Source organism: Centroberyx gerrardi, chromosome 22, assembly GCF_048128805.1.
Source record: "Centroberyx gerrardi isolate f3 chromosome 22, fCenGer3.hap1.cur.20231027, whole genome shotgun sequence".
Classification (NCBI taxonomy): Eukaryota; Metazoa; Chordata; class Actinopteri; order Beryciformes; family Berycidae; genus Centroberyx; species Centroberyx gerrardi.
In genome coordinates this window covers 7,532,734-7,557,875 of record NC_136018.1, presented here as the reverse complement: position 1 = coordinate 7,557,875, position 25,142 = coordinate 7,532,734, and the positions used below count along the sequence as shown (strand labels likewise).

Genomic DNA, 25,142 nt, shown 5'->3' with positions numbered 1-25,142 from the left:
TACTTCTAGCACTTTTCTATCATACATGAGGATTCTAGGGACAGGAGAGTATTTGTTATCAGTAGGGTTGTGTATCTCTACTTCTTCGATTCAATACACAATATGGAATCAATGATTCAATGCACCTAAGATGCATTTTAAGCAGACACCAATTCAATACAATTTGATTCAGTCCTGTCTCGATGCAATGCAAAGCAGTGTGATATGATGCAAGTCAGTATAGTCCAGTAACAGTTCTATTTTACCTCTACTATAGTTTGGCCACTGGTTGCGAGAAGGAATCTCTGGGCATAAATAACTAAATCCAGTTATCCAGCCTCAGTATCGATTTGATGCCTTTTTCATAGCTAGCACTACCGCTAGCTCCAGGTGAAGAGGGACAAGCAGAGACTCTCTCTCCCACAGCGAGTCCATGGCGTCTCTTAGAATGGGTCACAAGTTAGACGTGCTACATGTATATTTCACTGCTGCTCAACCTTGTTTTGCATATTGCCACACTTTTATCAAGTTTTCCATGCTATAAACCCCGAAGTGGGTCCACACTTGCAATTTATAGATATTTGGCGCGTCCTATATTTGCTCGCCGTTTATTTTTGACAAAACAATGGGCAAGGGAGCACTGAAGGGAGGGGGGGAAAGTTTTCTTGAGCGAGGGGCGGGAGGGACACGTGGCGTCGACCTTCACTGGGCTGACAACACTGGCAGAGACAAGCATATGGACTCAGAGGGAGACGAGTACATACAAGGAGTAAATGACATTATTGCGTGCTAAAATAATTTAAAAAAAGATTCACCTGTCATATTGGGCTTTTCTGACAGAGAGAAGCCTGCATCGATTTAGCTGCGATTCCCTCCCAACCTTTGCCCGATACAAGCTGTTTGAATCGCAGTGCAGCCGTATCTTAGACATTATCAATTATGAAGGTGCTGTCTCCTTGCACACCTCAATATTGGTTTCTTGTAATTTTGGTGGTTGAGGAATTGAAGCTTGATTCTGCTGTTGCACTCATAATTTGCTCTGGATAGGAACATCAGCTATCATGCCCAAAATGTAAAGTGCACTTTACTTTTCCTTGCTGTTTCAAAGCTGTGGCGTATGTCAGTGGTAGAGGGTAAATGACCCTGAACTTCTGGCACAGATTTCCTGACTCACAGTTTGTCATCCCGGTCAGTAACACGGTTCAGTCGTGTCCCAGCAGTTCTACATCCAGTCGTCCCAAACACAAGTTCACTGTTGATTCAGTGTTGTGAGAACACCAGCCTGTGTTTGCAGTTGGTCCGTCTCCTCTCTCTTACTGTTTTCATGTCTGGTAAACTGACCTCATTGACTATCTCCTATTTGTGTCAGTGTTTTACCTTCCATTCTCTGCTTTTCTTCTCTTTTTCTATGTGTGTGCCCTGCCCGTATCTTCCTATCCTTCCTTCCTTCCTTCTGTTTTCCTTCTTCACCCTGGTATACTTCTCTTTCTCCTCGTCCCATTCCCTCCTCCTCTCCCCCTCCTCCTCCCTGGCCGTGCGGGGCGCAGGCCCTATGGTCTAGAGGAGGATGTTAGGCAGTATGAGCAGGACCTGGCTAAGAGGCTGTACCAGGCCCGGGTGAGGGCATCTCAGGGCTCGGCCGAGGGCCCCGAGCCCCCCAACGCCTCCTCTACTTCCTCCTCTGCTGCCTCCCAGCTCAGGTCTGCTCCTCGGCCCCAGCTACCAGGGCCAGACGCACGGCATTGTGGGGGTGTGCCGGGGTGCTGTGGGGTGCTTTGGCGTTATGGGCATTTTGCTTAGGGGTAGAAGTTTTCAAAGGTCCGAGCAAGCGCTCACAGCGACGCTGTGACAGTGCTTCAACTGCCTTTTTTAGTGCTGTCTTGCTTCTGCACGTCTTGGCTGTATCCATTGCTAGCTTCCTCTGGTTCCCCCTCTCTATTCTCTGTCTTGTCACCCCCACCCCCCGACCCCCACCCTTCTTTTCCACCACTCTCTCTTTTCATTTCTGCCTTGCTGTTCTCTTGATTTACATACACCATTATTTGTACTAACACACAGCCCACAGTAAAGTCGTAAGTTGAGGGTAAGCCTACTAGCGGTAGGTAGTCCTTATCCTGGAATGCATCCCTCTTTTATTGTGCAGTTGATTTGGTTGAGTGTAACACAGCAAACCAGGACAAGGAGCACCCAAATACTGTTTCTGGTAGTTATCAGCACTATGACAATACCCACGTATGGTAGTGTGCGCCTCTGCCAGTGTCTCTCTCTCTTTATCTTTCTCTCATTCCTCCGTTTTCCTCTTTAATTTACCCGTCTGATTATGTCTCTCTCTCCTGTAGAATGAAGTCTCTGGAGCAGGATGCACTGAAAGCTCAGATGGTCATTGCCAAGTCTCGGGAAGGGAAGAAGCGCGGCACGCTCGACCAGCTGGCAGAGTCGCCCTCACCAGCCCCGACACCCTCTCCCACCCCCATGGAAGGTGGGTCACCCCTCCATACTAACTAAACTCTAATCTCTTTTTGCTCAAATCCATGTCTGCATCAAGATCAATTTCTTTATATTTATTATACTTGATAATTAAAGCGACTTCGATACTAAAACAAAGATGACACTGTCAGCTTTCAAATCTATGGCTAATCGGTTCATCAGTATAGGCTGTTTTCTCACTTCACACTTTGTTTTTCTCTGACAGAGCTCAGTCCTCGAGGAGTAACCTCACCTGGCAGGCTGGTAAGTTCTATACCCCCGTCTTGTTAAATTTTAAAGTTTTCACAAATTATTGATGTTTCCACTGGCCTTGTCGTCAGGGTGAAAATAGGTCAGTATTCTCCTTCTGAATGGACCTGGAGAGCTTCAATTGTCGCAAAGTAACTTTGACTTTCCCCTTAATTTAAGGAGCTTTACCTCATGAAAGACGACATTTACAGCGGTCCATTTACAAGCAGGGAAAGGAGAAAGAAAAGTAGATTGGCTTCAAAACACATTGACATTAATCCACCATCTTGCTCATTATCACTCTAGCCAATCTGAGCTGAGAACATACTGCTCTCCCTCCATATGCCACATTAGCCTTTCTGCCTCCTACCTCTCCCTTTTCCATTTCCTCATCCCTTTCCCTCTTCTTTATCCCTTCCCCTCTCCTCCTCCCTCTCTCCACCCTGCTCTCCTCCTTTCTGCACTCTGTCCTACTCCTTTTCTCTCTCTCTCTCCCTCCCCATCCCCCCCCCCCCCCCCGTCCCTCTACCTCTGCTCATTCCTGTTTGCTATCCTTCTAGTCCCTGTCGTCAAAGAAGTTTGACTACCGACAGTTTGCTGCCATTCCTTCTTCCAAACCCGTATACGACATCCAGGTATTGGCTGCATGCTGAGCTCCCGGGCCCCAGCCGCCTCCCCCTCCCCTGGCTTTCCCTGCTGCCTCTCCCCTCTAGTTTCTCTGTTAATCAAGAGGCGTCAGTGCAACTGCAGTCTAGGTTTTGGCTCGGTGATTGATCAGTACCTCCTGCTCTCTACTGCGGGGGCGTGGCTCACTAACTCCCATTTGTACAGTGAAGAGAGATTCATGCTCTCAATAATGACGCACCAAATCAGCCCTGGGTTGTCTGATTTCTTGTTTTTCCACAAGAATACGCTTCACTCTCCCTCCCCCTAGTCTCCCACTCACCACTCACAAACCTCCAAGCATCTCTAGCAGTAACCATTCATATCCATCTGCCTCTCAGCTATCTAATCAATCACAAACAAGTCAACATTAACACTCACCAGTCGCAGACAGTTATTTGATCCCACTAACCAAAATTGGTTCCGGGGGCAAAATGGGCACAAACTCTGCATCTCATCCACGCTCACATTCACTTCCACCAGCTGCCTTGTTCCACGCATGGGCTGTTTATCAGGCAGAGGAGTAACACAGCCTCCATTTTAAGATTTCCTCTCATGCTCTGGCTTCTGACACATCGATCCGCACCGAAGGTCTCCTCCTGCATTCTGTCACTTAACCAATAAAGCTCAAGCTATACTGGAAGCTTTGTGGTGCTTAAAAGCTTATTAGGGCCGTAGTTTTGTGCAGGGCAGTTTGGATTAGTTGGCGTCTTCCTGCTCTGTGTGGGCGAAGAGACCAGAGGGGAAGCAGGGGAATCCTTGAGTGATGCTGGAGCGAGCAAAGCTTGTGTTGAAGTGGTTGTGGTTTCTGGTCAAGTATCTGTGGTTGTCTGTATCACTGTCAGTCTGGGCTCCTCTGAGTTTGGGATCATATGTGGTTTCCTAACTGTTGACCCCAGTTTGCCTACATTGTGTTGCATTGTCGGCCTCCTTTTGGTGGGTTTAATTTACTCGATCTTGCTACATGTGAGTGTGTTTGCACTGTGTTTTAGATTCCCACAAATTAACGTGACTATGTGTTTGAAAGCTGTGTGTTGGTGTCAGGGGGGCAACTATGACTCATTTCACATATTCTTGTTAAGCTTGCATAGTAATGCAAAACAAACAGCTTTGTCAGAGATTACCAGGAAATGTCAAAATTTAAATCTAACCAAATAACACATACCAGTGTTGCTATACAGCAGCATCACTGTACAGATGGACAGCAACGTAACAACCTGCTGCCTGGTTTTCTTTTCTGTGTCGGTGACTGTTGGCGCTGTACTTCTGCTCTGTTTGCCTTCTCTTTGTGGATGTGCCTACACTATACAGCGAGCCCCGGAACTGATGATCTAACTTAACCACCCTCTCCTTTAACATGCCAATCTCTCCCGGGGAAATAGTCATGTAGAGGCACTGGCTCTCGTGGTTCTGGCAGATCGGGAGCTTCAGCGCTGCCTCCTAAACCGGCAGTGAGAGGTTGGCACAGTGCCTCGCTCTCTCCCTCGCTGCCAGCCCCACTGCTCACACGGTGACGGCTTCCCAGGGGACACGGGGTACAAACACACCCGCTGCTCCTCGCTTACTCACTCTCTGTTCCTCTCTTCCAGTCCCCCGACACAATCGACGACATGCAGTTCATCGACGACGGTTCCAGCAACCCAGGTGAGTGCCGGAGCTGATGTGACTTAAGTTTGAATGAAAATGGGCTTTGTGGAAGCGTAAGTGAAAAATGTGAGTGGGTTAACCAACAATGTACATATTACCCCGGTTTCTTCTGCCCCTTTGATTCAGGTGACTACCTGGGATAAGCAGCTCCTATTGGTAGGATTCGCACACTGCGTGCGTGTGTTTGTGTGCTTGTGGGTGTGTGTGCGCCTCTCTAGGCCGAGTGTGTGAGCAGTGTATGTATGTTTGTGCGCTTGTGTGCCTGCATGCACCAGTAGGCTTATTTTTATGTGGGTTACGTGTGTGCGTGCGTTTCTACTCTAACCCTGCTAGTTCTGTGTAAACTGTAGCATAGTCGTGGGACGATGCTGTTACAGAAATCGGACTTGCCTTGAGAAGGGTGTCTCTACCTGGGTGTGCTTCGCCTGCCGCTGTTCCACAGGTGTCGCTGGTCAGACCAAAGTGGAAGAGACCTTTGATTGGTGTGTCTAACTAATCCTCCTAACGCTAACCAAGACCCAGACTGTGCATGAAGACAGTGGAAGGGTTGAATAAGACAAATGATTACAGAGAGTTAGAAGTGATTCAATGTAGTTCTTGAAGTCACTGAGATGGAATTGACTCCTCCTCTGAATTTGAACACTGAGTCCATTGAAGTGGCCTTATTCACCTTTTAGTCATTCATTGCTACAATATTCTGTTTTAGACGTGATGGTTTCCTGCTGCTGGTCTGGACGTGGGGCTTCTCTCGCAGGTTCAAGCATCTCTTAATGGACCCAGCCGCTCTCTCACCTGCCGCACAGGAATTTTCTCTCCCAATTTCTCTCCGTGCAACTTCTTCCTCTCCACAGCAGGTGTCGGGGGGGGGGGGGGGGGGAGCGAATGTCGGCGATAGAAGCTAAACCGCAGCAGTTTCTGAATCTGTCCCGTCTGTCTCGTTGCCGCACAGTTCCCGCCGCGAGCCCCGAGGCCGAGGTTCCCGCCGCGCCGCCCGCCACCTCGGCGCTGGAGGAGATGGCGCTCTACAGCAACAAACGCAAGCTGAGGCAGGGCCGCCGCAGCCTGGAAACCGCCGTGCCCACATAACACCTCACACACCGCGAGGAGAAATCTGAACACGTGACACAAAACACACACACACACACACACTTAAACATGCACTCTGGAATACGTCGACAAACACACACGTGCATCCAGGAGTCACAATACACTACACACAGTGTCAGTAGATTGAGAGCATTGTTCTCCCATATGTAACCACTGCAGAGACTATGAAGCTGATAATCGCCACACACACACACACTTATAGTCATATCCTGCGTGCCAGTCTTGCCTTTACAGTCTGCGGATGAGTTGGCACAGATATCGCCCAACAATCCCCTTAAGGGCAAGAAAAGGAGCTAGTGTGGTTAGCTAGCATTACTACTTAAAGACCATTCTCCTTTCTTTTTTTGGTTCTACACTCAGTTTGCCTATTAGAAGCTGAATTATGTCAACAGGAGGTGACTGATGTTTTTATTTTTGCGCCTCCACTGATTTTGCTGTTTTAAAAAAAAAAATACAAAAAGAGAGAGAGAAAATGTACTGGAAGAGAAAAAAGAGATGAGTCATAGCTGTACTAACTTTTCGAATGATATTTTTTGAGGCTTTCAGTGAATAGATTGTAAAATGTCAGGGTTTTTTGAGACTTTTTGCGCGGGGGAGGAGTGTATATATATTGAGTGAGGAGGGAACATCCTGCTACCTTCACAGTCGCAAATGTGCAGAGCATTTTAAAAAGAACACTACATATCGTTATTGCACTGCCACTGATCAGCTTTTTAAGAAATTCTATCTTAAGTAATTTATTGTTTTTAGCATTTTACTCAAATTGAAGGCCTTTCTATTTTACACTGTTGTAAAAAACCCCTGTCCTTTTTAGCACAAAGGATGTTCGAAGCGTATCACTATTTATCATTATGAATGAATTTATCGAGAATCAAGACTTCAAAGCTTTGAATGAATGAATCGCATATCACTTTCTATCATATCATATTCTACTTTGTATACACTTTTGAAATCCCTATCATGTATTACCAGAGTTTTTGGGAGACAAGCATATTTACAAATTAGACAGCTTGAGCAAAGCCTAGCTGATATCTCCGTGTGTAGAACAAACACGTCGCATCCACATGTATTGAGGAATACTCAACAGAGCACCTACAGCTTCTCTAGTCCAGATTTATTGAATTCTGTTACATTCCCTTTGTAGAGAATACGACTACACTGGAGATAGCAGCATTGAGCAGACAGTTTCACAGATATTCATTATTTAATTCAGGAATAATTGTAATGGATCAAAACTTCAGACAATTTTGGGAACATGCATTTTCAGCACCATTTATTTACGGTACTTTCCCTGCCCTTTTTAGGGTTGTTGTTTTGTTTTTTTTAATCAATGTGAATCTCACTCATTTCTATCTTTTCATATCTGGAAGTATTCCAGAATGACATGTGAAGGTAGCAGGTGTTGCTTTTTTTTTTTTTTTTTTTCTTTTTTTTTTTTTAAATCTGTCTTTTGGTTAATTTAAATCTGATGCCACTGAAAAATCCTTTATTATTGTGTGAATAATGTACAAATACTGAAAGGAAAGCAAACTTTGGGTTTGAAACTGAGCCAGTCTTGGCCTAGACCAAGCAAGTGTCTGGACTGCTAACGCATCTGGGTTTGGACAGGCTTGGTACCGGGAAGCTCTCTGCATGTATATTGGTTTAGAAATGGGAGAGCCTTCGAGAGGCAGAACCGCTCTGTAATCCCTCTCAAGACATCTGTCTCATTCAGTCACTCACTTCACCGCTTGACTCGCTGTCAGTTTCTGTATCTGACGGGTATTTCGCAGAATCACAACATAGTAGCATATGTGTTAATTTAACGTAGGGTCTACTAATCATAGCTTTCCATGTTGCTCTCACTGACTGAAATTCAGTTTGGTTGATAACATTTGCGAATGGCTGATATCTTTTTCTTTTTTTTTTTTTTTTAACTTACAGTAGGTAAATCTTTTTCCAGACAAGTGGGATTCACTACATTTGTTAATGCAGTGTTTCAACTTTTTGTGTTATTCTTTTGTCTTGAGTTCTCTTTGGGGGCTATTACTTCCAAATAGGTTGGAGGGAAAGGGTCAGAGGTCCTAGGGTCAAGGGTTAGAGCTCATACAAGACTGTAACTAGTGAATTTGTACAACCAAAGAAGTCTATTTTGTGGTTCAGGAATAATAAATTTTACTTTTCATTTAACAAGCTGATTCATTGCATAGTGTCTTTTGTGCTAATGTTCATTCTGCCACTCAGTAGGAAATTACAATACACAGAAAATGCTTATGTAAATTCAGAATCTGATTCAATGGTATGAAAACAAAGAGGCATTTTTTTTGCGTCCTCATTCTGATCCAGGCACAGGGAATGGTTGTGTGCAATTAAAGGAAAAATCCACCCTAAAACACTTTCACACTGTTAAAAATAACACTATTGGTGCTGTACCTTATATTTCTGGGTCCATTTTATTGTTTGGTGCGGCATTTTTTCTTCTTCTCATGGATAACTGATCAAATGAAGACGACGTGACGTTGGTTTTCTCGATTGGAAAACCTCTCCGCTATCACTATTGGTCTCTCCACCTATATGTAAAAACCTACAGCTCGAATGCTCAGGCCCATTCTCTGAGGATTGTTGAAAGGCATTCTGGGAAATGTAGGAAACCACCAACTGAAGTAGAAGTGGATGAGGAAGGTTGTGGGAAAGTGGGTACAGCATAAATTACATTTTACCACTTCATCAAAAAAACATCATAGGTTGATGATACGCAAGAGTGTCCGAGGGTGGAATTTTCCTTTAAGCTTTCGCCAGGATGTCTTAGTTGTTGAACCGTTCATTTCACATACACCTCTCTTAGGTAATGGGGAGAATTGGAGGGAGTTTTTTCCGTCCGGACCCCCTGGAGGAGCTCCTCTGCACAGGAGTCAGGGATAAGGCTCTGCTGCTCCTCTGTAGGGATAGAAGACAAAAGATTTATGTGTTATTATATCTGGAGTTTATTATGGATTGTTTGGTATCTTCCTGGGAGGAGATGGGTAACTAACTGGTTGGCCAGGTGGGAAGACATGACCGGGACATTTGAGTCGGGACCTTTCCAACTATTCCTGGATCATCCACTTACATGGTATTACACAAAATAAAAAACCTTCACTCATTAGAAGTAAACTTGATACCCACCCGTTTCAGAATCTTGTGGCGGGCGTTATAGAAGGAGACGGCGCTGGGGCTGTCGACAAGAAGCTCGTACTGCAGCCGCTCAAAAAGCTCCTGGTCATCCTCTTCCTAAGAACACCAGAGAATCAGGAACACAATTTACTCACAAACTTTTCCAGTAAACCTCAAACAATCAACAGTGATTTATTGCCCCTTGGCTTCCACTGCACCTCAGTATAATCCCTGTCAGCTGAGTGGGACTTGCTGCCAAAATACATAAAGCCTGCACACAAGCATCTGTGGAGACCTTTGCTTTTCTTTTAAGATTTTCCTTCATTTCCAGTGTCGGCTTTTGGGGAAACCATCCAGATGCATTTTTACCCTCGACATGGGAGATATTGTTTTGTGAACAGTCCTTACGCACATCCCACTTCTTTGGTGCGGAGCCAAACTGTGTGTATCACAGGCATCTGGTTTGTAGAGTAATGGCTCGCAGCTCTTGTTGAATGCTCCCAACAAATGTATTTAGTTACATAGACAATGTTTCGATCCCAATGGGACCTTCGTCAGGTAAACCAGAACATTGGCAGGGTGACTACACATATACCCACACCCATGTAGGTTTACCTGACGAAGGTCCCATTGGGATCGAAACGTTGTCTATGTAACTAAATAAATTTGTTGGGAGCATGCAGCAAGAGATGTTGTTTTGTGCCCAAAATAATGACTACACTCCCATTAGTGAAAGTGTGAGGCAGACTCACTTGTGTTAGTGTCTTGTCCATAGTTATGATCCCAGACTGCATTGGGCCTCCTGTTCTTAGCATGGCCAGCACCTCCTCAGGCAACAGGAAAGACTCCTTATACCAATTCTCAAACTCTGGGACACACAAGGGACAATTGTGAGTAAACTTGACTTCTTTCCAAGTGGCCACCTATGTTTTTGCTATTAAAAGACGTAAACTGTAAGGAATGCAGTGGTTGCAAAGCGTTGGTGCTGACCGGTCAGCAGGCGCACCCTGCACTGGTCCACCAGGTGCTGGCAGTAGTTGAGCTCGGCCTTGGTGCTGCGCAGCTCCTCGTATCGCTGCCGGTACCGGGCCTTCAGCTGTCTGAGGTGCAGCACCAGAGTGACTTCTGGCTCATCCAGCACCGGCTCCCCCTCCATGCTCACAAACTGACCTTCACACACAAACAGACAGGGGCAAATTTATTACAATGGCCTTATAATTCTCATCTTTTATAGGTCTGCTCCTCATTATTAGGGGGATTCTTTTTAGGGCATTTTCTGTTTTATTAGACAATATACAGTAGAGCGAGACAGGATTTATAGGAGAGAGGGAATGCAATAAAGGTCATGAGTCCGATTTAAATCCATGGCGTCAAAGGCTCATGTGTCTTGTTCCACTGACACTTGTGAGTGTGTCAATTTATCAACAAACTGACAAATTACACACTCTCTGCCGCAGGTATAATTCTGATGATTATAATTCCCTAAAATGCTTTTTGTTTGATTGCCACGATCCAATCAGTCTTAACGGGAGCAGGGCAACCAAGTCAAAGCATCTGCCGCTCTCCTGCAGTATCTTCTTGCTGACACATGCATGCTGCGTGTTAAATACCCTGGCTCGCTCTCACGTCCTTGTACTGCTGTATGGAGGCGGTGCTGCGGTCGATCTCTCTCTTGGCGGCGTTGACCTCCTCGGTGAGCCGTCGCAGGCGGGCGCGGCGCTCCAGCAGCACGGCCTTGTTCTCCTTCAGGATGCGGTTGATCGCGCTGCCTTGCCCCGCCTTAAAATCCTCAAAGGCTTCCGCTTTAGGTGGGGGGGAGCTGGGTTGCGGGTTGGGGGGGTAAAACACAACACGGTATCCATTTGAGTTCGAGGACTAGCAAAGATATATGAACATAACGTTGAATAGACGAGGCTATATTTACATGTCACACATACTCTGTGCTGGTGGGTTCTTTGCTCGGAGGCTGTGACTCCTGTGTGTCCTGGCTCTGGGTGTCTGGTTCCTGGGCCTCCTGCTCCTTCTCAGGTGTCTGGACACAGTTCAGCTTGGATTTGGATGCACTCTCCACTGGTTTGCCTGGCACTGGGCTCCCCGCACCCGGTTTCTTACCCTGGCTGCAGAATCACATAGAGAGTGTCATAAGGATAACTATACTAAAGAGTTTTTTAGTCTCCTGTAGGGTTACACCGATATATCAGTATATATGGTCCTTTTATTTATTTATTCATTTAATTGTTCATTTAAGGCCTAATGTATCCCAGAGGTTCCCCTACCATTAAATAGGTGAGGTGGGTCACCCTGTTTTAAAGAGCTGCTAACCCACCTTAAAAATATTCATTACTATGGGTTTCAGTGGAGAGTTTTAGTGACACATGATGGTCTAAGAGACTTTTCCAAGAATAAAATTCCTTGGGAAACCGTGACTATTTGTATTTTGTGTTATGAAAATGGTCAAATGTAACATGTTGAATGTGACTAAAAATATCTGTACTAGCCTTCAAAAACCCATATCAGTTAAACTCTAGTCTCCAGCCCGTCACTCACCTTACTGTGATCGTTTCCCTGGGCTTCTTGGTCTTGGTCTTGCCAGGACCGGCGTGTCTCTGTGACGGAGCGGCCGCGCCCGCCCCGAAGCCACCGTCCTCCACTTCCCCCACGCTGCCTTTGGAATCCCACTCCTGAAGAGTTTATGGAGCAGCGTCCAGTCAAACCTCAATCACAAATAATCCCTTCACTAAACACAAATCTAAAATAAGCACACCTGATACTAAAAGAACAGTAGAATAAAATTGCTGATGTCTTTGATGTGGAATGTGGAATGTGGAAGCAGGTCCCCTTATCCATGAATCAAACGTTGACGGACCTTGATTGCAGCTGAGTTAGCGTTTTGGTCTTTCTCCACCAAGTCGTAGGTCTGACACAGCTCAGCCTTCACTTTCTGCTCCTGCTCCCTACTCACCACACACACACACACACACACAAAAATCACTTACTATTAATAGATCATGAGCTTTGCTCCAAAATGAGACATCCACCATCTGAAAAAGTTAAATCTACCCTGAAAAAACCTAAAAAGCACAAAATTGAAACAAATGATTGCAGTTAAGTTAAGTCTTTCAGTATGAAGTGAATAATCAACTTCAGGTAATGTTTTTTTTTTATTTTCCAAAAGTGGATATATATAGTGGGGGTTTTTTCTCATGACATCAAGTTCAGTAAACAATACTCACTGCACAGCAGACTTGAACTGGGCAAACACCTCTTGCAGCTGCCTGATGCTGATAATCTGAGAAAGAGATGTAAGGGCATCAAAAGACAAGACGGTGCCAAGTCAGATTTTGGTATATCAGAGAAAATATTGACAGTTGTGTCTGTTTCCTCGTTATGTTCTCACACTGATTTCCTTCAGGCTTCCCTCCAGGTACCTCTGAACCTGGCTGTGGATCTCGGCCACCTGGGCCTCAGACAGCGGCTCATACATGGTGCGCGGCCGGTCCGCCTGGTGAAGGAAGCACAAGGGGCATTTATAATTCAAATATGAACCAGCTGAAATGTGTTCTTTCTTCGACATTGTAAAAATACGCAGACGAAAGCACAAAGATCTTGTACTTCAACACACTGAGATACATCTTTCACCCAGTGTTTAATTCAAAATAATTGCTATCATATATTTTAACATAATTTGATAATTTTTTAAGCTTAATAATGGATGATGTGAATATCACGTCAGCACCTTTGAAACATAACTCTGCTGATTTAAAAGTGCTGATTTGAGAAACTTGCTCTGTTGCATTGTTAAAACAATGTAACAAGTTTTAGGCAAGAAACATGGTCAAACACAATAAACCAATATTAAAACATAATCAAATATGTCTCACGCTTTTCCCTGCCAGGCTCGACTCACCAGAGTGTTGTAGATGGACAGCTCCTCTTTCAGCATCTGGACCTCCTTCTGAAGTTTCTTGATCTGAACCTGATCACAACAATCAATCACATGTGAACCCTCTGCCGTCTGATCACTGACACATAATACAACACAATGCAAACTCTAAGCACAGGAAGAAATATTCAGGCCCAAATTAGCTTGTGTCATATAGATCTATGGATTATGTCAGATCATGGGAACTCACTGCAGGGTCTGTGTGCTCGTTAACAGCAGGATCAGTCCGGACGCACTTCATTCTGCTGGCAAAACGCAGAGTAGACAGCTGCAAAGAGCAGATTAATGATCACAACACTAGCATCCATAGCTGAATTGACACAAATTACAGTAAGAAAGAGGCAGCTTGCTCTTTATGTCATGTATTTCAGTGCTTACTGTTTCTTCTATCTGCGCAGCCTCACCATAGATGTTGGCCACAAGCACAGTGTTGCAGTTCCCGCCTACAGGGAAAACGCAAATAGTCATGATGTGAGAAAGGAAGACCGTGTTTTATCGCACATTTCTAAAAGTGTATTATTAACACAGAGCTCAGGACCGCTGTGCCATTTCGACAAGCGTTGTTGTCAGGCCTGGCGGTCTCACCCAGTGAGTCTTTGAGGGAATGTGTGAGCTTGGTCTGTCTGAAGGGAACGTGGTCTCTGCGGCGGTCTGCCAGAGCCAGGATGGCCTGCTCCAGGAACGACAAGGACTTGTTGATGTACATGGCTTCCTTTAACACCTGGCCCTCTGACTGGAGCACACACAGCAAGAGAACAGGAAGAGATAGTTAAGTTATTTAAAACACAAAAGTGAGGTGACATGACAAAACATGGAGAAAAGAGAAACGTTTCAATTGTGTGTAAATTAGATAAAAATACCTCCCAAAGGTATATTCCTTTATCAGGATCCCTTTAGATCCCCAAATTCAACAGCAGCTATTATTTTAGCCAGCCAAATTTCTTTTTACAACAGAATGGATGGTGCTAATTTCACACATTGCCAAAGGGTCCAACATCTTTTGCAAGTGGCAAGTAGTTCATACCTGTTGGGCTGTGCAGAAGCAGTCACTGTACAGAGTAAAATGAAGGCAAATATTCAAAAACTCACTCCAGTCTTTCCCAGTCTCTCTGACCCAGCCAGATCCACCAGATTCAGCTTGGAGGTGATGTACTTGGCGTCAGACAGAGTCCGGGAGCGTGACTATGATTGAGGGAAACCGTTTCTTACACTTAAAAGAATGGCTAAAAAAAATGGAAGTGCACCAAGAGTACAGCAAACCCTTAAAAATTGGCAGATAGTGGAGTAAACCATAGAAGTAATAAGGTCCTATACCTCAATATGCACAGTGAAGATACAGTGGGACCTGGAGGAGTTCTTGTTCAGGGCGTGAGCTCCGATGATGCGATTCATCTCGCCCTGAGTAACGGCAGAACATTACTATAAGAGACACAAAGCTCTCACCTTTAAAGGAATAAGAGATAGTTACTCATTCACTTTTTGGGGTGACCTATTACCTGTTAATAGTGCATTTTTCCTATAAATTTGAGATTTGCAGCTGTAAACCACAAACCTCAAACAGCAGGTTCAGGGCCTCCTCCTCACTGTGGACTGGGTGCAGAGACAGACCTCTGATGAACACTCCTCCGCCCGGTTCCTCCATCACCACCATGCCCCGTGGAGGCAGGTCGGGGGCGCCCCGCACCGACGACAGCAGGTCAACCAGGGTCTCGTTGTAGATCTCCAGGTAGGACAGGTGCACAGAGAAGGCGTGCTCAGATCTCTTCTCCACCTCCTGGAACACCTGAAGACCACATGGGAAAGGCCAGAAGACAGTCTCCACACTCACTACGCCACCCTGAGGCATAGCATAAAGGAGAATTGGTAAAAATGACCTTTGACCTTTGGAGAAGGTGTGAGTTACCTCCTGAAGGGCCCGGGGAATGATGCCTCTTTGCTTGTATGATTCTGTGGATCCTGTCATGGTGTAGGTCTTTCCAGAACCTGTCTGCCCAAAGCACATCACAGTACCTGACAGAAACACAACAAATGATGATGATGACAACGATATATCGCCCATATGTCAACTTGTCGGCAAATAAGAAAAACAGCCTTGTTTTCAGATTGACCACAATGCATTTTTGTGTTTATCCAGTGGGTTTTGAAAGGGTTTCATAAGCCCAAGGATGGTAGAATTCCCTCAACCTATAGAAGACCATGTAATCCTTCAGTTAAAACATGAAAATCACCAAAATTAGAGTTTCAAGTTTTTCACACAACAACAATATGCCATTTGGTGGACACCAATATCACAATTTGGGTCCAGTGGGAATCAAGGCCCTTTCCCTGCAATAATTGGCTGGTCTTAGCTAGGTTGACCTCAGGTACTCTACTCTGTACTGTAGGTTTTATACAGATGGACAGATTTACCATTATAACCCTCCAGTGCTCCCAGTACAACCCGTCGGCCCACTCGGGCGTACACCTCCTCCTGGGAGATGTCATGCAGGACGCCGTCCAGCCGGAAAGACCAGGAGCTCAGCTGGTTCTTCACTGCCAGCTTCCTGACATCTCTCTTCTGATAGATATTAACTGTCTGAGGAACAGGACACAAAAATACGTTTAAAGTGTACATTATCAAACTCAGGCATTATCTTTGCATCAATATACCAAAATGAAAGTAATGCATAAATAGAAATGTTGCTGTAAATTACTCTGCTGTTTAGTTGTGCTGTGATAAGCTACAGGACTGAAAATTGAATATATTCTGAATATTTGACATGCATATTTTCACAAGTTCTTTCACTCATTTGACAAATCCCTTACTGTCACAAGTGGGCCAGATTAAAAGAAAGATGGTAATGGAGGCAATTTATATTGTCTGGCTGAAGCAGCAAATACTGTCTCACCTTAATGTGAGAGATACACTCAAGTAAGTCAAGTTACAAGGCTGTAAAACAGGCTAACCTGGATAAGGATGTATTCATTTTCAGAGTAAGATTATGTAATGTAGAGTAAACCCATCTAAACTCAGTTTACCCACCTTTTGTTTTGCAGAATAGAGTTTACCCATCTTTTTAAAATATAGCCTATTTTTAAGATTCAGCAAGGCATAACAAGAAGTTTTCTCAAGTCTTTTCATGTTCAAAAATGTTAATTATAAGCTGATGAATATAAGGTACAAGCAGTGTGGTTGTTGCTCACAGTAGCAGCAATGCACCATATCATCAGTAGTTTGAACACGTATAAATAAGCTGATGAATAAAGCCTCAAATGTCTTTGGCAATAGCTTGGTGAGATAAGTCGGGGCTTGTCATCTACAAGATTGCTGGTTTGAATGCCAGCTCTCTCACTCTTAAGTGTTTCTGTGTTATTCTTGTCAGTAGTGTGAATACTTATAGAAATAAGATGATGAATGCCAGCATATGAAAACACAGTAATAGCTCAGCAGGATAAACAGCTGTTATATCCATCACTGCCTGACAGTCTGTGTGTTGGTTCAATCCCTGATGCTGGAGAAGTGTTATTGCTAAAACCAGTCTGCAATGTCTTTAACATGACTGGTAAAGACGGTGGCTTACAGAGCAGAGATACTGGCTCCTATAGGCCGCTCCAAAGAAATACAGAGCATGTACATACTGGCAGTTCCAACGAAATACATGACAACAGATGGGCTGCTGTCAGGAACGACATACTACAGGCAGTCACACAGACACAGATACTATGCGTAATTGACACAATATATGGAGAGACTAATGCCGAATTTAAGACGTTACTCAACATTGGTACTGATTATAGAGTTAAGTTTGAGAAACTCTAAATAAGGGTATGCTTTTTTACCAATATGGTTGTTTGTTGCTCCAGCTACTGGCAGTGGAGAGGGAATGGAACCAGCCACCCCATGTCCGAAGACGTATCCGGGGTCTGTGTTGACGACGCCGTCACACCACCAGGTCCCCTTCGCACTCACAGTGCTGGCTTTCAAAATTCACTGACTGACTCAGGCTCAAAGCCACAACCTCTAAAGGACAGCGTAGCTGCACAGCGCTTCGAGCCACTGGGTCACACTGCTTTTTGTCAGAGCTTTTCAATCTTTATTCGGGGATGTTGGCTTTCAAAATTGGTGCTCTTGCTCCGGCTTGAACCCACAACCTCAAAACTTTCAAGTTGCCATCTAACTCTACCAGCCATGGGGTCTTCCTGATGTAGAGCAGTTTTTCTCCAAGCATTTCAATACTATAATAATAATAAATAATCAATTTACTCTGTATGTTGGCTTTCAAAATCTTACTCAGGCTTGACTCCTTAACCTCATAACTTCTGTGCAGCTGTCCAGCGCTGTGAGCCACGAGGGCACAGTGCTTTGCTGCATTTTCTTTCTCTGAGATTTTCATTCTTTGCTCAGGATGTTGGTTTTCAAAAGTTACTTGCAACCAAAGAGTGGAAAGTGGGCCTAACCTCTGAACCCAGAATGTCAAAATGTGCTGACAGCTGCCCAGCACTTTGAGCCACCGGGTCATATCGTTGCTGAGCTTGTTTTCTGAGAGCTTTTGATACCAGCCAGCATCCTCTAGATGCTGGCTGGTATCAAAGGCAAGACCTTGGTAACTTTGTATATCTACTTATCTCAGTCGGCTCAGCTTCTGAACTTGTTCACTGAAAGTCTCTGTATAGTGGCTCTCAAAAAAAGAAAATAATTTAAGGTTAGAACTGGGGTTGTGAACTACAGTTTCAAAGGGCTCTTGAAATAGTTTATTCCTCTGACCTACTGATTGAAACTCTAGCTTAGCTTGTCTGAGATCATTTCAGTTTCCTCTTACTGCTGGATCTCAAACCAAACATCCACTCCAGGGGATTGAAACACACAATCTGCTGACCTCTGACTAGTTGCTGATCCTGTTAAGCCAGGCATCCACAGGTTAAGGTAACATAGCCTGTACTGAGACATGCTGTGATAAACTACACCTGTCTTCTCTTGAGAGCCTTCCAGGCTTTCGTCTGATTGTCCAGAGATGGATTCCAGAGACAGAGTAAAAATGCACCTATATAGCCTACATAGAGAAGATCAGATCCATAAATACATCCAATCCAGTTAATTAAACAACTATGAGCTCTATTAATTTATTGTGATGTTTGCTATCAACCTAAAATGAATAATGCTGTGAAATAAAAGATTATTGATAAGTCTGATATAGCTGTCAATATTCCTTTTGGCACCAGTGATGGACCCAGACATTCTCTGAAATTAAAGTTGGGGATTAAGTAGCCTATTCATTTTTTCGTCTGCATGCACAGTTTGAACAACACTAAATTGGGAGTCTTCAAATTTCAATACAGAAAAATAAATGTAAAGGTAATGCAGGCCACTCAAGATAGGCCTATCATAAATCAATGTTGATTCAGTGTTGCCTTTTCAACGCTGAAAAAGCAAACAATTATCCACACTAAGTCAATGTTAACTCGTAAGAGGGGCTCCGTAGTTTTCACTTGGCAACCCGTGTGAGCTTCGAGTCTGGGCAGGAGGGGGCGGGGGGAGACAACTCTCTCCAATATTTTGAATTTGGACTGCAGTACCCATTTTAAACACTGGGTGTCACTGTTACATATAGGTCCTTTAACTTTGAATTTTTCACCTAAACCAAAACGACGATTCTGATATAACGTTAGGCTACTTAACAATATATTAAACATTGAATCACTAACACCTTCCTATCTGGTTATAGCTATGGACTGTTAGTTATAGCCCTATACATCATAATTAATGTAAAGTTTCAGAATAAAACACTGACACAACTGAGTAGTAACGTTATAACTTCTTTAGTGAACTTAAAGGGTAACTTAGGTATTTTTCAACCTGGACCCTATTTTCCCATCTTTTTGTGTCTAAGTGACTAAAGGGGACAACAATTTTTGAAATTGGTCCAGTACTGAGCGAGATCACATCGCCTGCAGCCGCGAAACGAGCTGCAATGTAATCCGACGGGGCAAATCGCACCGTCAATGTACGTCCACTAAAAGTGCTTGTTTTTGCCACTGACAGGCTCAGATTGTTATTATAAGTGTCTGACAACATTATGGAAAGTACCCTACAGAGAAATGAAACGTTTTTCTTTACCTTTCGCTTGATCCGGTCTGTGTGTAACTAAGTCTTGCGAGAGTTGAGTTGTTGCAGGAAGTTACACACAGACCGGATCAAGCGAAAGGTAAAGAAAAACGGAGATTATTTCTGAAACGCTCGTGTGGACGGAGATCGTTTTCGTTTTAAAACGAAAACGATCTCCGTCCACACGAGCGTTTCACAAATAATCTCCGTCCATACTAACACGCCTGAAAACGCATATCACATGACCATTCACGTACACTGGGCACTGCGGTTGGTTGCTTAGTTGCAGAAAATACTGCGGAGGAAGAACAGCAATGGCGAAAAGTACGACCAGAGATTTCTTTGCTTGGACCGACAACGAGGTGGAACTGTTACTGAAAGTAACACACGAGTATAAGGCGGTCAAGGCGGACGTTGTGACTGATAAGACCCAATCAGGAAGCGAACGTGGTTGTCTACGTCATCGTTTTCAAAAGTCTCCGTTTCCGCCCGTCTAGACTAAAACGCAATCCTGGAATTTTCGAACTAAAATGGGGTCAGCAGCGTTTTCAAAAGTCTCCGTTTTAGGGGTCCGAAAACGCCGGAGTAGTGTGGACGCTAGGCGTAAACGTAGCAAAAGTTATGCGTTTTAAAACGAAAACGTATTAGTGTGGATGTGGCCTTAGTGCATGCATGCACTCTTTGCTTCTCCACTGCTGTTGTCGTGTCGTGTGCACTCAAACAACGCGGCGCGCACCCTGACTACCGGCGCCAATCCGACACATGCATGCATGCAGTGATGGCTGAACGAAAGAGGAGCATCATGTGGAGCTATTTTACAGCTGTCAATGAAAACGTTGCGAACTGCGATGTATGTAGGAAGGCTGTTCGCTACTGTGGCAACACCACCAATTTGTTTAAACACATGAAAAACCACGAGAAAGAGAACTCTGAGCTGCAACAGAAAAGAAGGGAGGAGGAGAGAAATGCCTCAGACAGACCCCCGACACAGAGACAGAGTTCACTGGCAGAGTCTTTTCAGAGAGGCAAGGAATATCCAGGTATATTTAGTAGTGAAATTAATATTTTAGTCAAATCGGATCTTCAGCATTGGTTAATGTTACATTTTCCAACTGTAATTGGTCACCATTAGCTGTTACTTTAGCAGACTGATTAAATATAGACTATATTCAGACATTCAAATAATATATTCAGCCCATTGAAACTTGTTATCTAAATTAATTATTTTAATGGAATTGAAAAAAATATACCTCAAACCTGAAATATGAAAATGGCTGAATATAATAACCTTTTTGTGTAACTGTGAAAGGTAGGCTATAGGATTCCTATATTTAGACTACATGTAGTCTATCATAGGCTATAGACCTAATTATTTTGTTATTTCACCTAGGTGATTCCCCAAGAGCTCTGGATATTACAAGAAGCCTTGCAGAAATGATTGTAAAGGACCTTCAACCTCTCTCTGTGGTTGAAGATGAGGGTTTTAGGAATTTTGTTAAGACACTTGATCCACGCTACAAGATTCCAAGTAGGAAAAGTTTAATGGAAGGGAAAGTAGCAGCAATGTATGAAGAATGCCGCTCAAAAGTGAAAAAATCTCTGGATGGTGCAAACAGTGTTGTACTCACATCAGACATGTGGACATGTCTGAAGAGCCACAGAGGCTTATTTAACTGTCTCATGCCATGTTATTGATGAGAACTGGCAAATGCAAGCATATGTCCTAGAAACCTGTAGTTTTGCAGGACAACACAGCGCTGACAACATTTGCTCAGAATTAAAAAGAATCACTGATGAATGGGGCATAACTGATAAAGTTCAGGCTGTAGTCACAGATAATGGTGCCAATATGGTTGCTGCAGTGTGCAAAGCAGGTTGGGCGCATTATCCATGTTTTGCACACACTTTAAATTTAGTGGTAAAAGACTCCATTAAGGCTCTTCCTGATTTACTTCACATCCAGCAGAGATGCAGTGCTATAGTAGCTTTCTTTCACCACAGCACAAGAGCAGCAGAGAGGCTCAAAGAAATTCAGAAACAGCTGAAGTTTCCAGAACACAAACTGATACAATCAGTTGAAACAAGGTGGAACTCTGTGTTCTATATGTTGGAGAGACTATGTGAGCAGAAGGAAGCTGTTACCACAGTCCTCAGTCTTCTTGGAAAGAGCTCACTGTGCTTAAGTGAGGAAGATTGGTCCATGATCAGTCTCTCCATTGATGCCCTGAGACCCTTTGAAGAAGTAACAAGAGAGATATCAACTGAAAAACATGTTTCAGTTTCAAAAGTGATTCCCCTCGTGTCACTACTTCTGAGAGCAACTGCATCTTATGAGCGCAAAGGTAGCAAGCTAGCTGCTGAGCTGTCAGTGCAATGCCAACGTCATTTCAAAGGTATTGAAACCTTTTATGGTCTCGCTGTCAGCACCTTCCTGGACACAAGATTTAAAAACCTTGGGTTCCGCGACATAGCAAATGTTGAACCCATGAAAGGGCGACTCATCACTGAAATGCAGTTAGTGAACCAGACCTCAGCCACTTCAGTGTCAGTTCCTGAACCTACCTCAAGCTCTGTCTCAAGCTCTGTCTCAAGCTCTGTCTCAAGCTCTGCCTCAAGCTCTGTCTCAAGCTCTGCCTCAAGCTCTGTCTCAAGCTCTGTCTCAAGCTCTGTCTCAAGCTCTGTCTCAAGCTCTGCCTCAAGCTCTGCCTCAAGCTCTGTCTCAAGCTCTGTCTCAAGCTCTGCCTCAAGCTCTGTCTCAAGCTCTGTCTCAAGCTCTGTCTCAAGCTCTGTCTCAAGCTCTGTCTCAAGCTCTGTCTCAGCAATGGCTCCTGCGACTACCTCAAGCTTCCCTGCAGGGGCTGCTGCATCCCCACCTGCAGCAAAAGGTGGGATATGGGCAGAGTTTGACACTCAAGTGCTTGCATCCCAGCAGCGTCGCACGACTGGCACTGATGTCTTAATTGAAATGCGCCGGTTCTCAGAAGAGAAGGTAATTCCACGGGATCAAGGCCCACTACTTTGGTGGAAAAAGAATGAGCAAACATTCCCCTCTCTAAGCAAGCTTGCCAAGAAATACCTGGGAGTCACTGCGTCATCTATACCTGCAGAAAGGATTTTTTCGAAGGCAGGACAGTTAGTAAGCCAGAGAAGAAGTGCAATGAAAGGGAAAAATGTAAACATGTTATTGTTTCTGAACAAAAACCTCTAACTCAGTGGTTCTCAACAGGGGGGCCGGGGCCCAAAAGGGGGCCTCAGGGAATATTTCCTTGGACACGGGAGGGCCTTGGGGGTAAAAAGGTTGAGAACCATTGCTCTAACTGAAGGAAATAAGAATGGTTGAGGGTAGTTTGTGCTTTTGTTTAGTTATTCGCACTTTGCTTATTTATAAAAGTTGTGAAAGTTTCTCAACAACATTGTTCGCCCACAAATAATTGTGCGCACTTTGTTTATTCAAAAAACTTTTTTTCATGTTTGCACATTCAATTTACAATAATAAAAAAAATATTTTTGTTATTTGCCTTTAAAAACTGTCCTGTGTTTTAACATGCATATGATTAAGTAATTAACAGTGGAAAGCAAAAAAAACTGGCTTCATTCATTTATGTAGCACTTTTTTACAAAGTGCTACATAAATGAATGAAGACAATTTTTTTTTTGCTTTGCTTGCTACATACATGCTTCAGTTGGGAATCAAACCCGGGTCTCACAGGTGGCAGGTAGAAATTCTACCACTCGCCTTACAATGATTGCTAACATTTGGCAAATAATTTAATGGTCATGAAAATGTATTCAGATTTAGCCAAGTGATGATGCATTCACCTCATAAATCATGACACACTGCTGTCCCCTACATGAAAGTACATAAGCCGCTTTTAATAATAAAAAAGTATCGGTATCGGTATCGATATCGGCGATTCTGGCCCTGTATTACTTGGTATGGGATCGAAACTTCTTGCGGTATCGCCCACCAAAAACAAGTTGAATCCTTGTCGCCAGTGTAAAGTTTCAGAATAAAACACTGACACAACTAAGTAGTAACGTTATAACTTCTTTAGTGAACTTAATCGACTCTAGTAGATTTAATACATGTTGCTTTCCCCGGGGCTCAAACACAGTACCACCGAGGAAACAAGGGCGTCCATACCACAACAAAACCAAGAGCCCCCCCCCCCCCCCCCACCCCCCCCCCCCCCCCCCGGACAAAATGAAACACCATCAAATTACAACATAAACATCACATGTGTTATGAGCCATAAACATTACAATTAATAGTATCGAAGTGATGTAGCTAAGCTATAGCTATATGTAAGTAATGTAGCCTATTTGACTTTTTTGAAGATATAGTGATAAGTTAACTGTTATCACCTACTGGAGGCCACAGTTTAAAGTTACCCACCGTTTTATTCCCCACTAACGTTACGCTACTTCACTTAGTAATATGTTGTCAAGTGGCTTCCAAAGTCCATTTAACACCTACTTGTCCATCTGGAAGACATTCAATAAGACGTTGAGCGAAGTTTGCCGTTGGCCTGATCCGGACAAACACGCCTACTTCGCTGCTGTGAGCCTTCATATCTCCCCAGTTTGAAACACGACAAAAACACGGCAAAACAAAGCCAACCGCTTCACAACCGCTGTGAAATTGTTCGAAAATATGACTTGAACTATTGTTGTAAGGTTTGGGAATAAAAAAGCGACATTACAACTTCATTTATCAGTCTTTAAGCGGGATGTGCCATCCATCTCTCCCGTTCACCTTCATGTTTACATTCAGCGTCATGGCAACGAGCGGGAGCGAGGCTGTAGAGCGCGCGCCCAGAGTCAGTTGAACTTCGTTATCAGACTAGAAGAAGTGATGCAGAAAAACACAGTCCAAAATCTAACAGACTCCACCCACATGTGACAGTATAAAGCAGGTGTGTGTGCGGATAGGATGGTGATTTGTGTTGAAGATGAGAGGGATCATACTGCTGTGTTTGTTGGGCCTTACTCTAGCAGCGTCCGAGGTTATGGTAAGATTTCACCCAAATTTATGATAGCCAACTAAAAAGGATCTCAACTATTGCTATTGGTTGGTGGTTTTCAAATGTTATTCCTGAGAAGTCAGACTTAGACATTTCTTTTGCCTTTCTAATTGCCATATGGTACATATTCAATAGGACACATGTTAAGACTAACAGCTCAGATTAGTGTTAAACATAAGAAGAACCAGACTTCTGATTTTTGTACAATCAACTCTGATTTGAACCAAGGACTAGAAGCACATTTTATTGAATTCTATCCAATGATGGATGAACAAGCCAGAGACAAGGCCTACAGCATGTATCATACTGCTCCAGTTTCTATGAAACAAGTTCATGTATTGATCAATTTGCTGCTTTATTTGATCAGCAGGAGTTCTCTGGGTTTAATATTTTAATATTTAAGGTAAAATATTTTTTTTAAATTAATCTTATTGAGCGTCTTTTACTTTCAGTGGCCACCGGGAAGCAGGTTGCCACTTGAAAATGGGACTGGGTCTAACCCATTAAATGCCACAGACATGTAGGTGGACTTTCTGGAAGCATGTATATTTACCAACGACTAAGAGTTGGATGTCTGGATGCCAAACCATGGCAGGAGTCAAATGTTCTGGTTAATGGTCTCACCTCCTTTGGACAGTTTGATTAGTTCAGATGAAACTTGAAATGATCCCTGTGGGCAAATTGGGCCATTGCAGCAGTAGAGAATAGGATATATATATATATATGTATATATATATATAGGACTAGAGCAAATATTGAAGGTATATTCATAATATTGAGGATAATTCAACAAATAATTGCAAAAAATATCAGAGTCCAATACACCATATGTCTGATGGTACATATTCAA

General features: G+C 43.7%; 2 protein-coding genes across 4 annotated transcripts in view; one reads left to right on the top strand and one right to left on the bottom strand.

Annotated features, from left to right (window-relative positions):
• scrib (scribble planar cell polarity protein) overlaps positions 1-8,288 on the top strand; it is a 75,548-nt gene extending 67,260 nt beyond the window's left edge. The window contains exons 39-44 of one of the 3 annotated variants that reach the window (XM_071921461.2): positions 2,319-2,458; positions 2,672-2,709; positions 3,255-3,329; positions 4,947-5,001; positions 5,131-5,160; positions 5,954-6,088. In XM_071921461.2, the coding sequence (XP_071777562.1) occupies positions 2,319-2,458; positions 2,672-2,709; positions 3,255-3,329; positions 4,947-5,001; positions 5,131-5,147 (325 nt within the window). In that variant the 3' untranslated portion in view covers positions 5,148-5,160; positions 5,954-6,088. Of the gene's footprint in view, positions 1-2,318; positions 2,459-2,671; positions 2,710-3,254; positions 3,330-4,946; positions 5,002-5,130; positions 5,161-5,953 lie in introns of all 3 variants that reach the window. The other 2 variants (XM_078291444.1, XM_071921462.2) reach the window with 2 other exon arrangements.
• A 643-nt stretch (positions 8,289-8,931) lies between these two features.
• kif9 (kinesin family member 9) lies at positions 8,932-23,841 on the bottom strand. The gene is made up of 20 exons (XM_071921518.2): positions 23,746-23,841; positions 15,596-15,761; positions 15,090-15,196; positions 14,739-14,969; positions 14,501-14,584; positions 14,276-14,368; positions 13,772-13,919; positions 13,565-13,629; positions 13,377-13,454; positions 13,151-13,219; positions 12,641-12,745; positions 12,477-12,532; positions 12,110-12,197; positions 11,791-11,924; positions 11,181-11,360; positions 10,854-11,062; positions 10,234-10,413; positions 9,996-10,111; positions 9,245-9,360; positions 8,932-9,019 (listed from the first exon to the last, which is right to left on the bottom strand). Exons 1-20 carry the CDS (start codon positions 23,839-23,841, stop codon positions 8,932-8,934), a joined length of 2,409 nt encoding a protein of 802 aa, XP_071777619.2.
• Between the last annotated feature and the right edge of the window lie 1,301 nt (positions 23,842-25,142).

What these genes read in the sequence shown, in the direction of transcription:
- kif9 (XM_071921518.2), bottom strand. Translation starts at nt 23,841, where the DNA reads ATGAAGGCTCACAGCAGCGAAGTAGGCGTGTTTGTCCGGATCAGGCCA. An exon ending in TTCCCCGGGCCCTTCAGGAG is followed by an intron (nt 14,970 to 15,089) that starts GTAACTCACACC and finishes TGTGGTCTTCAG; the next exon opens with GTGTTCCAGGAGGTGGAGAA. An exon ending in AGAGACTGGGAAAGACTGGA is followed by an intron (nt 13,920 to 14,275) that starts GTGAGTTTTTGA and finishes TGTGTGCTCCAG; the next exon opens with TCAGAGGGCCAGGTGTTAAA.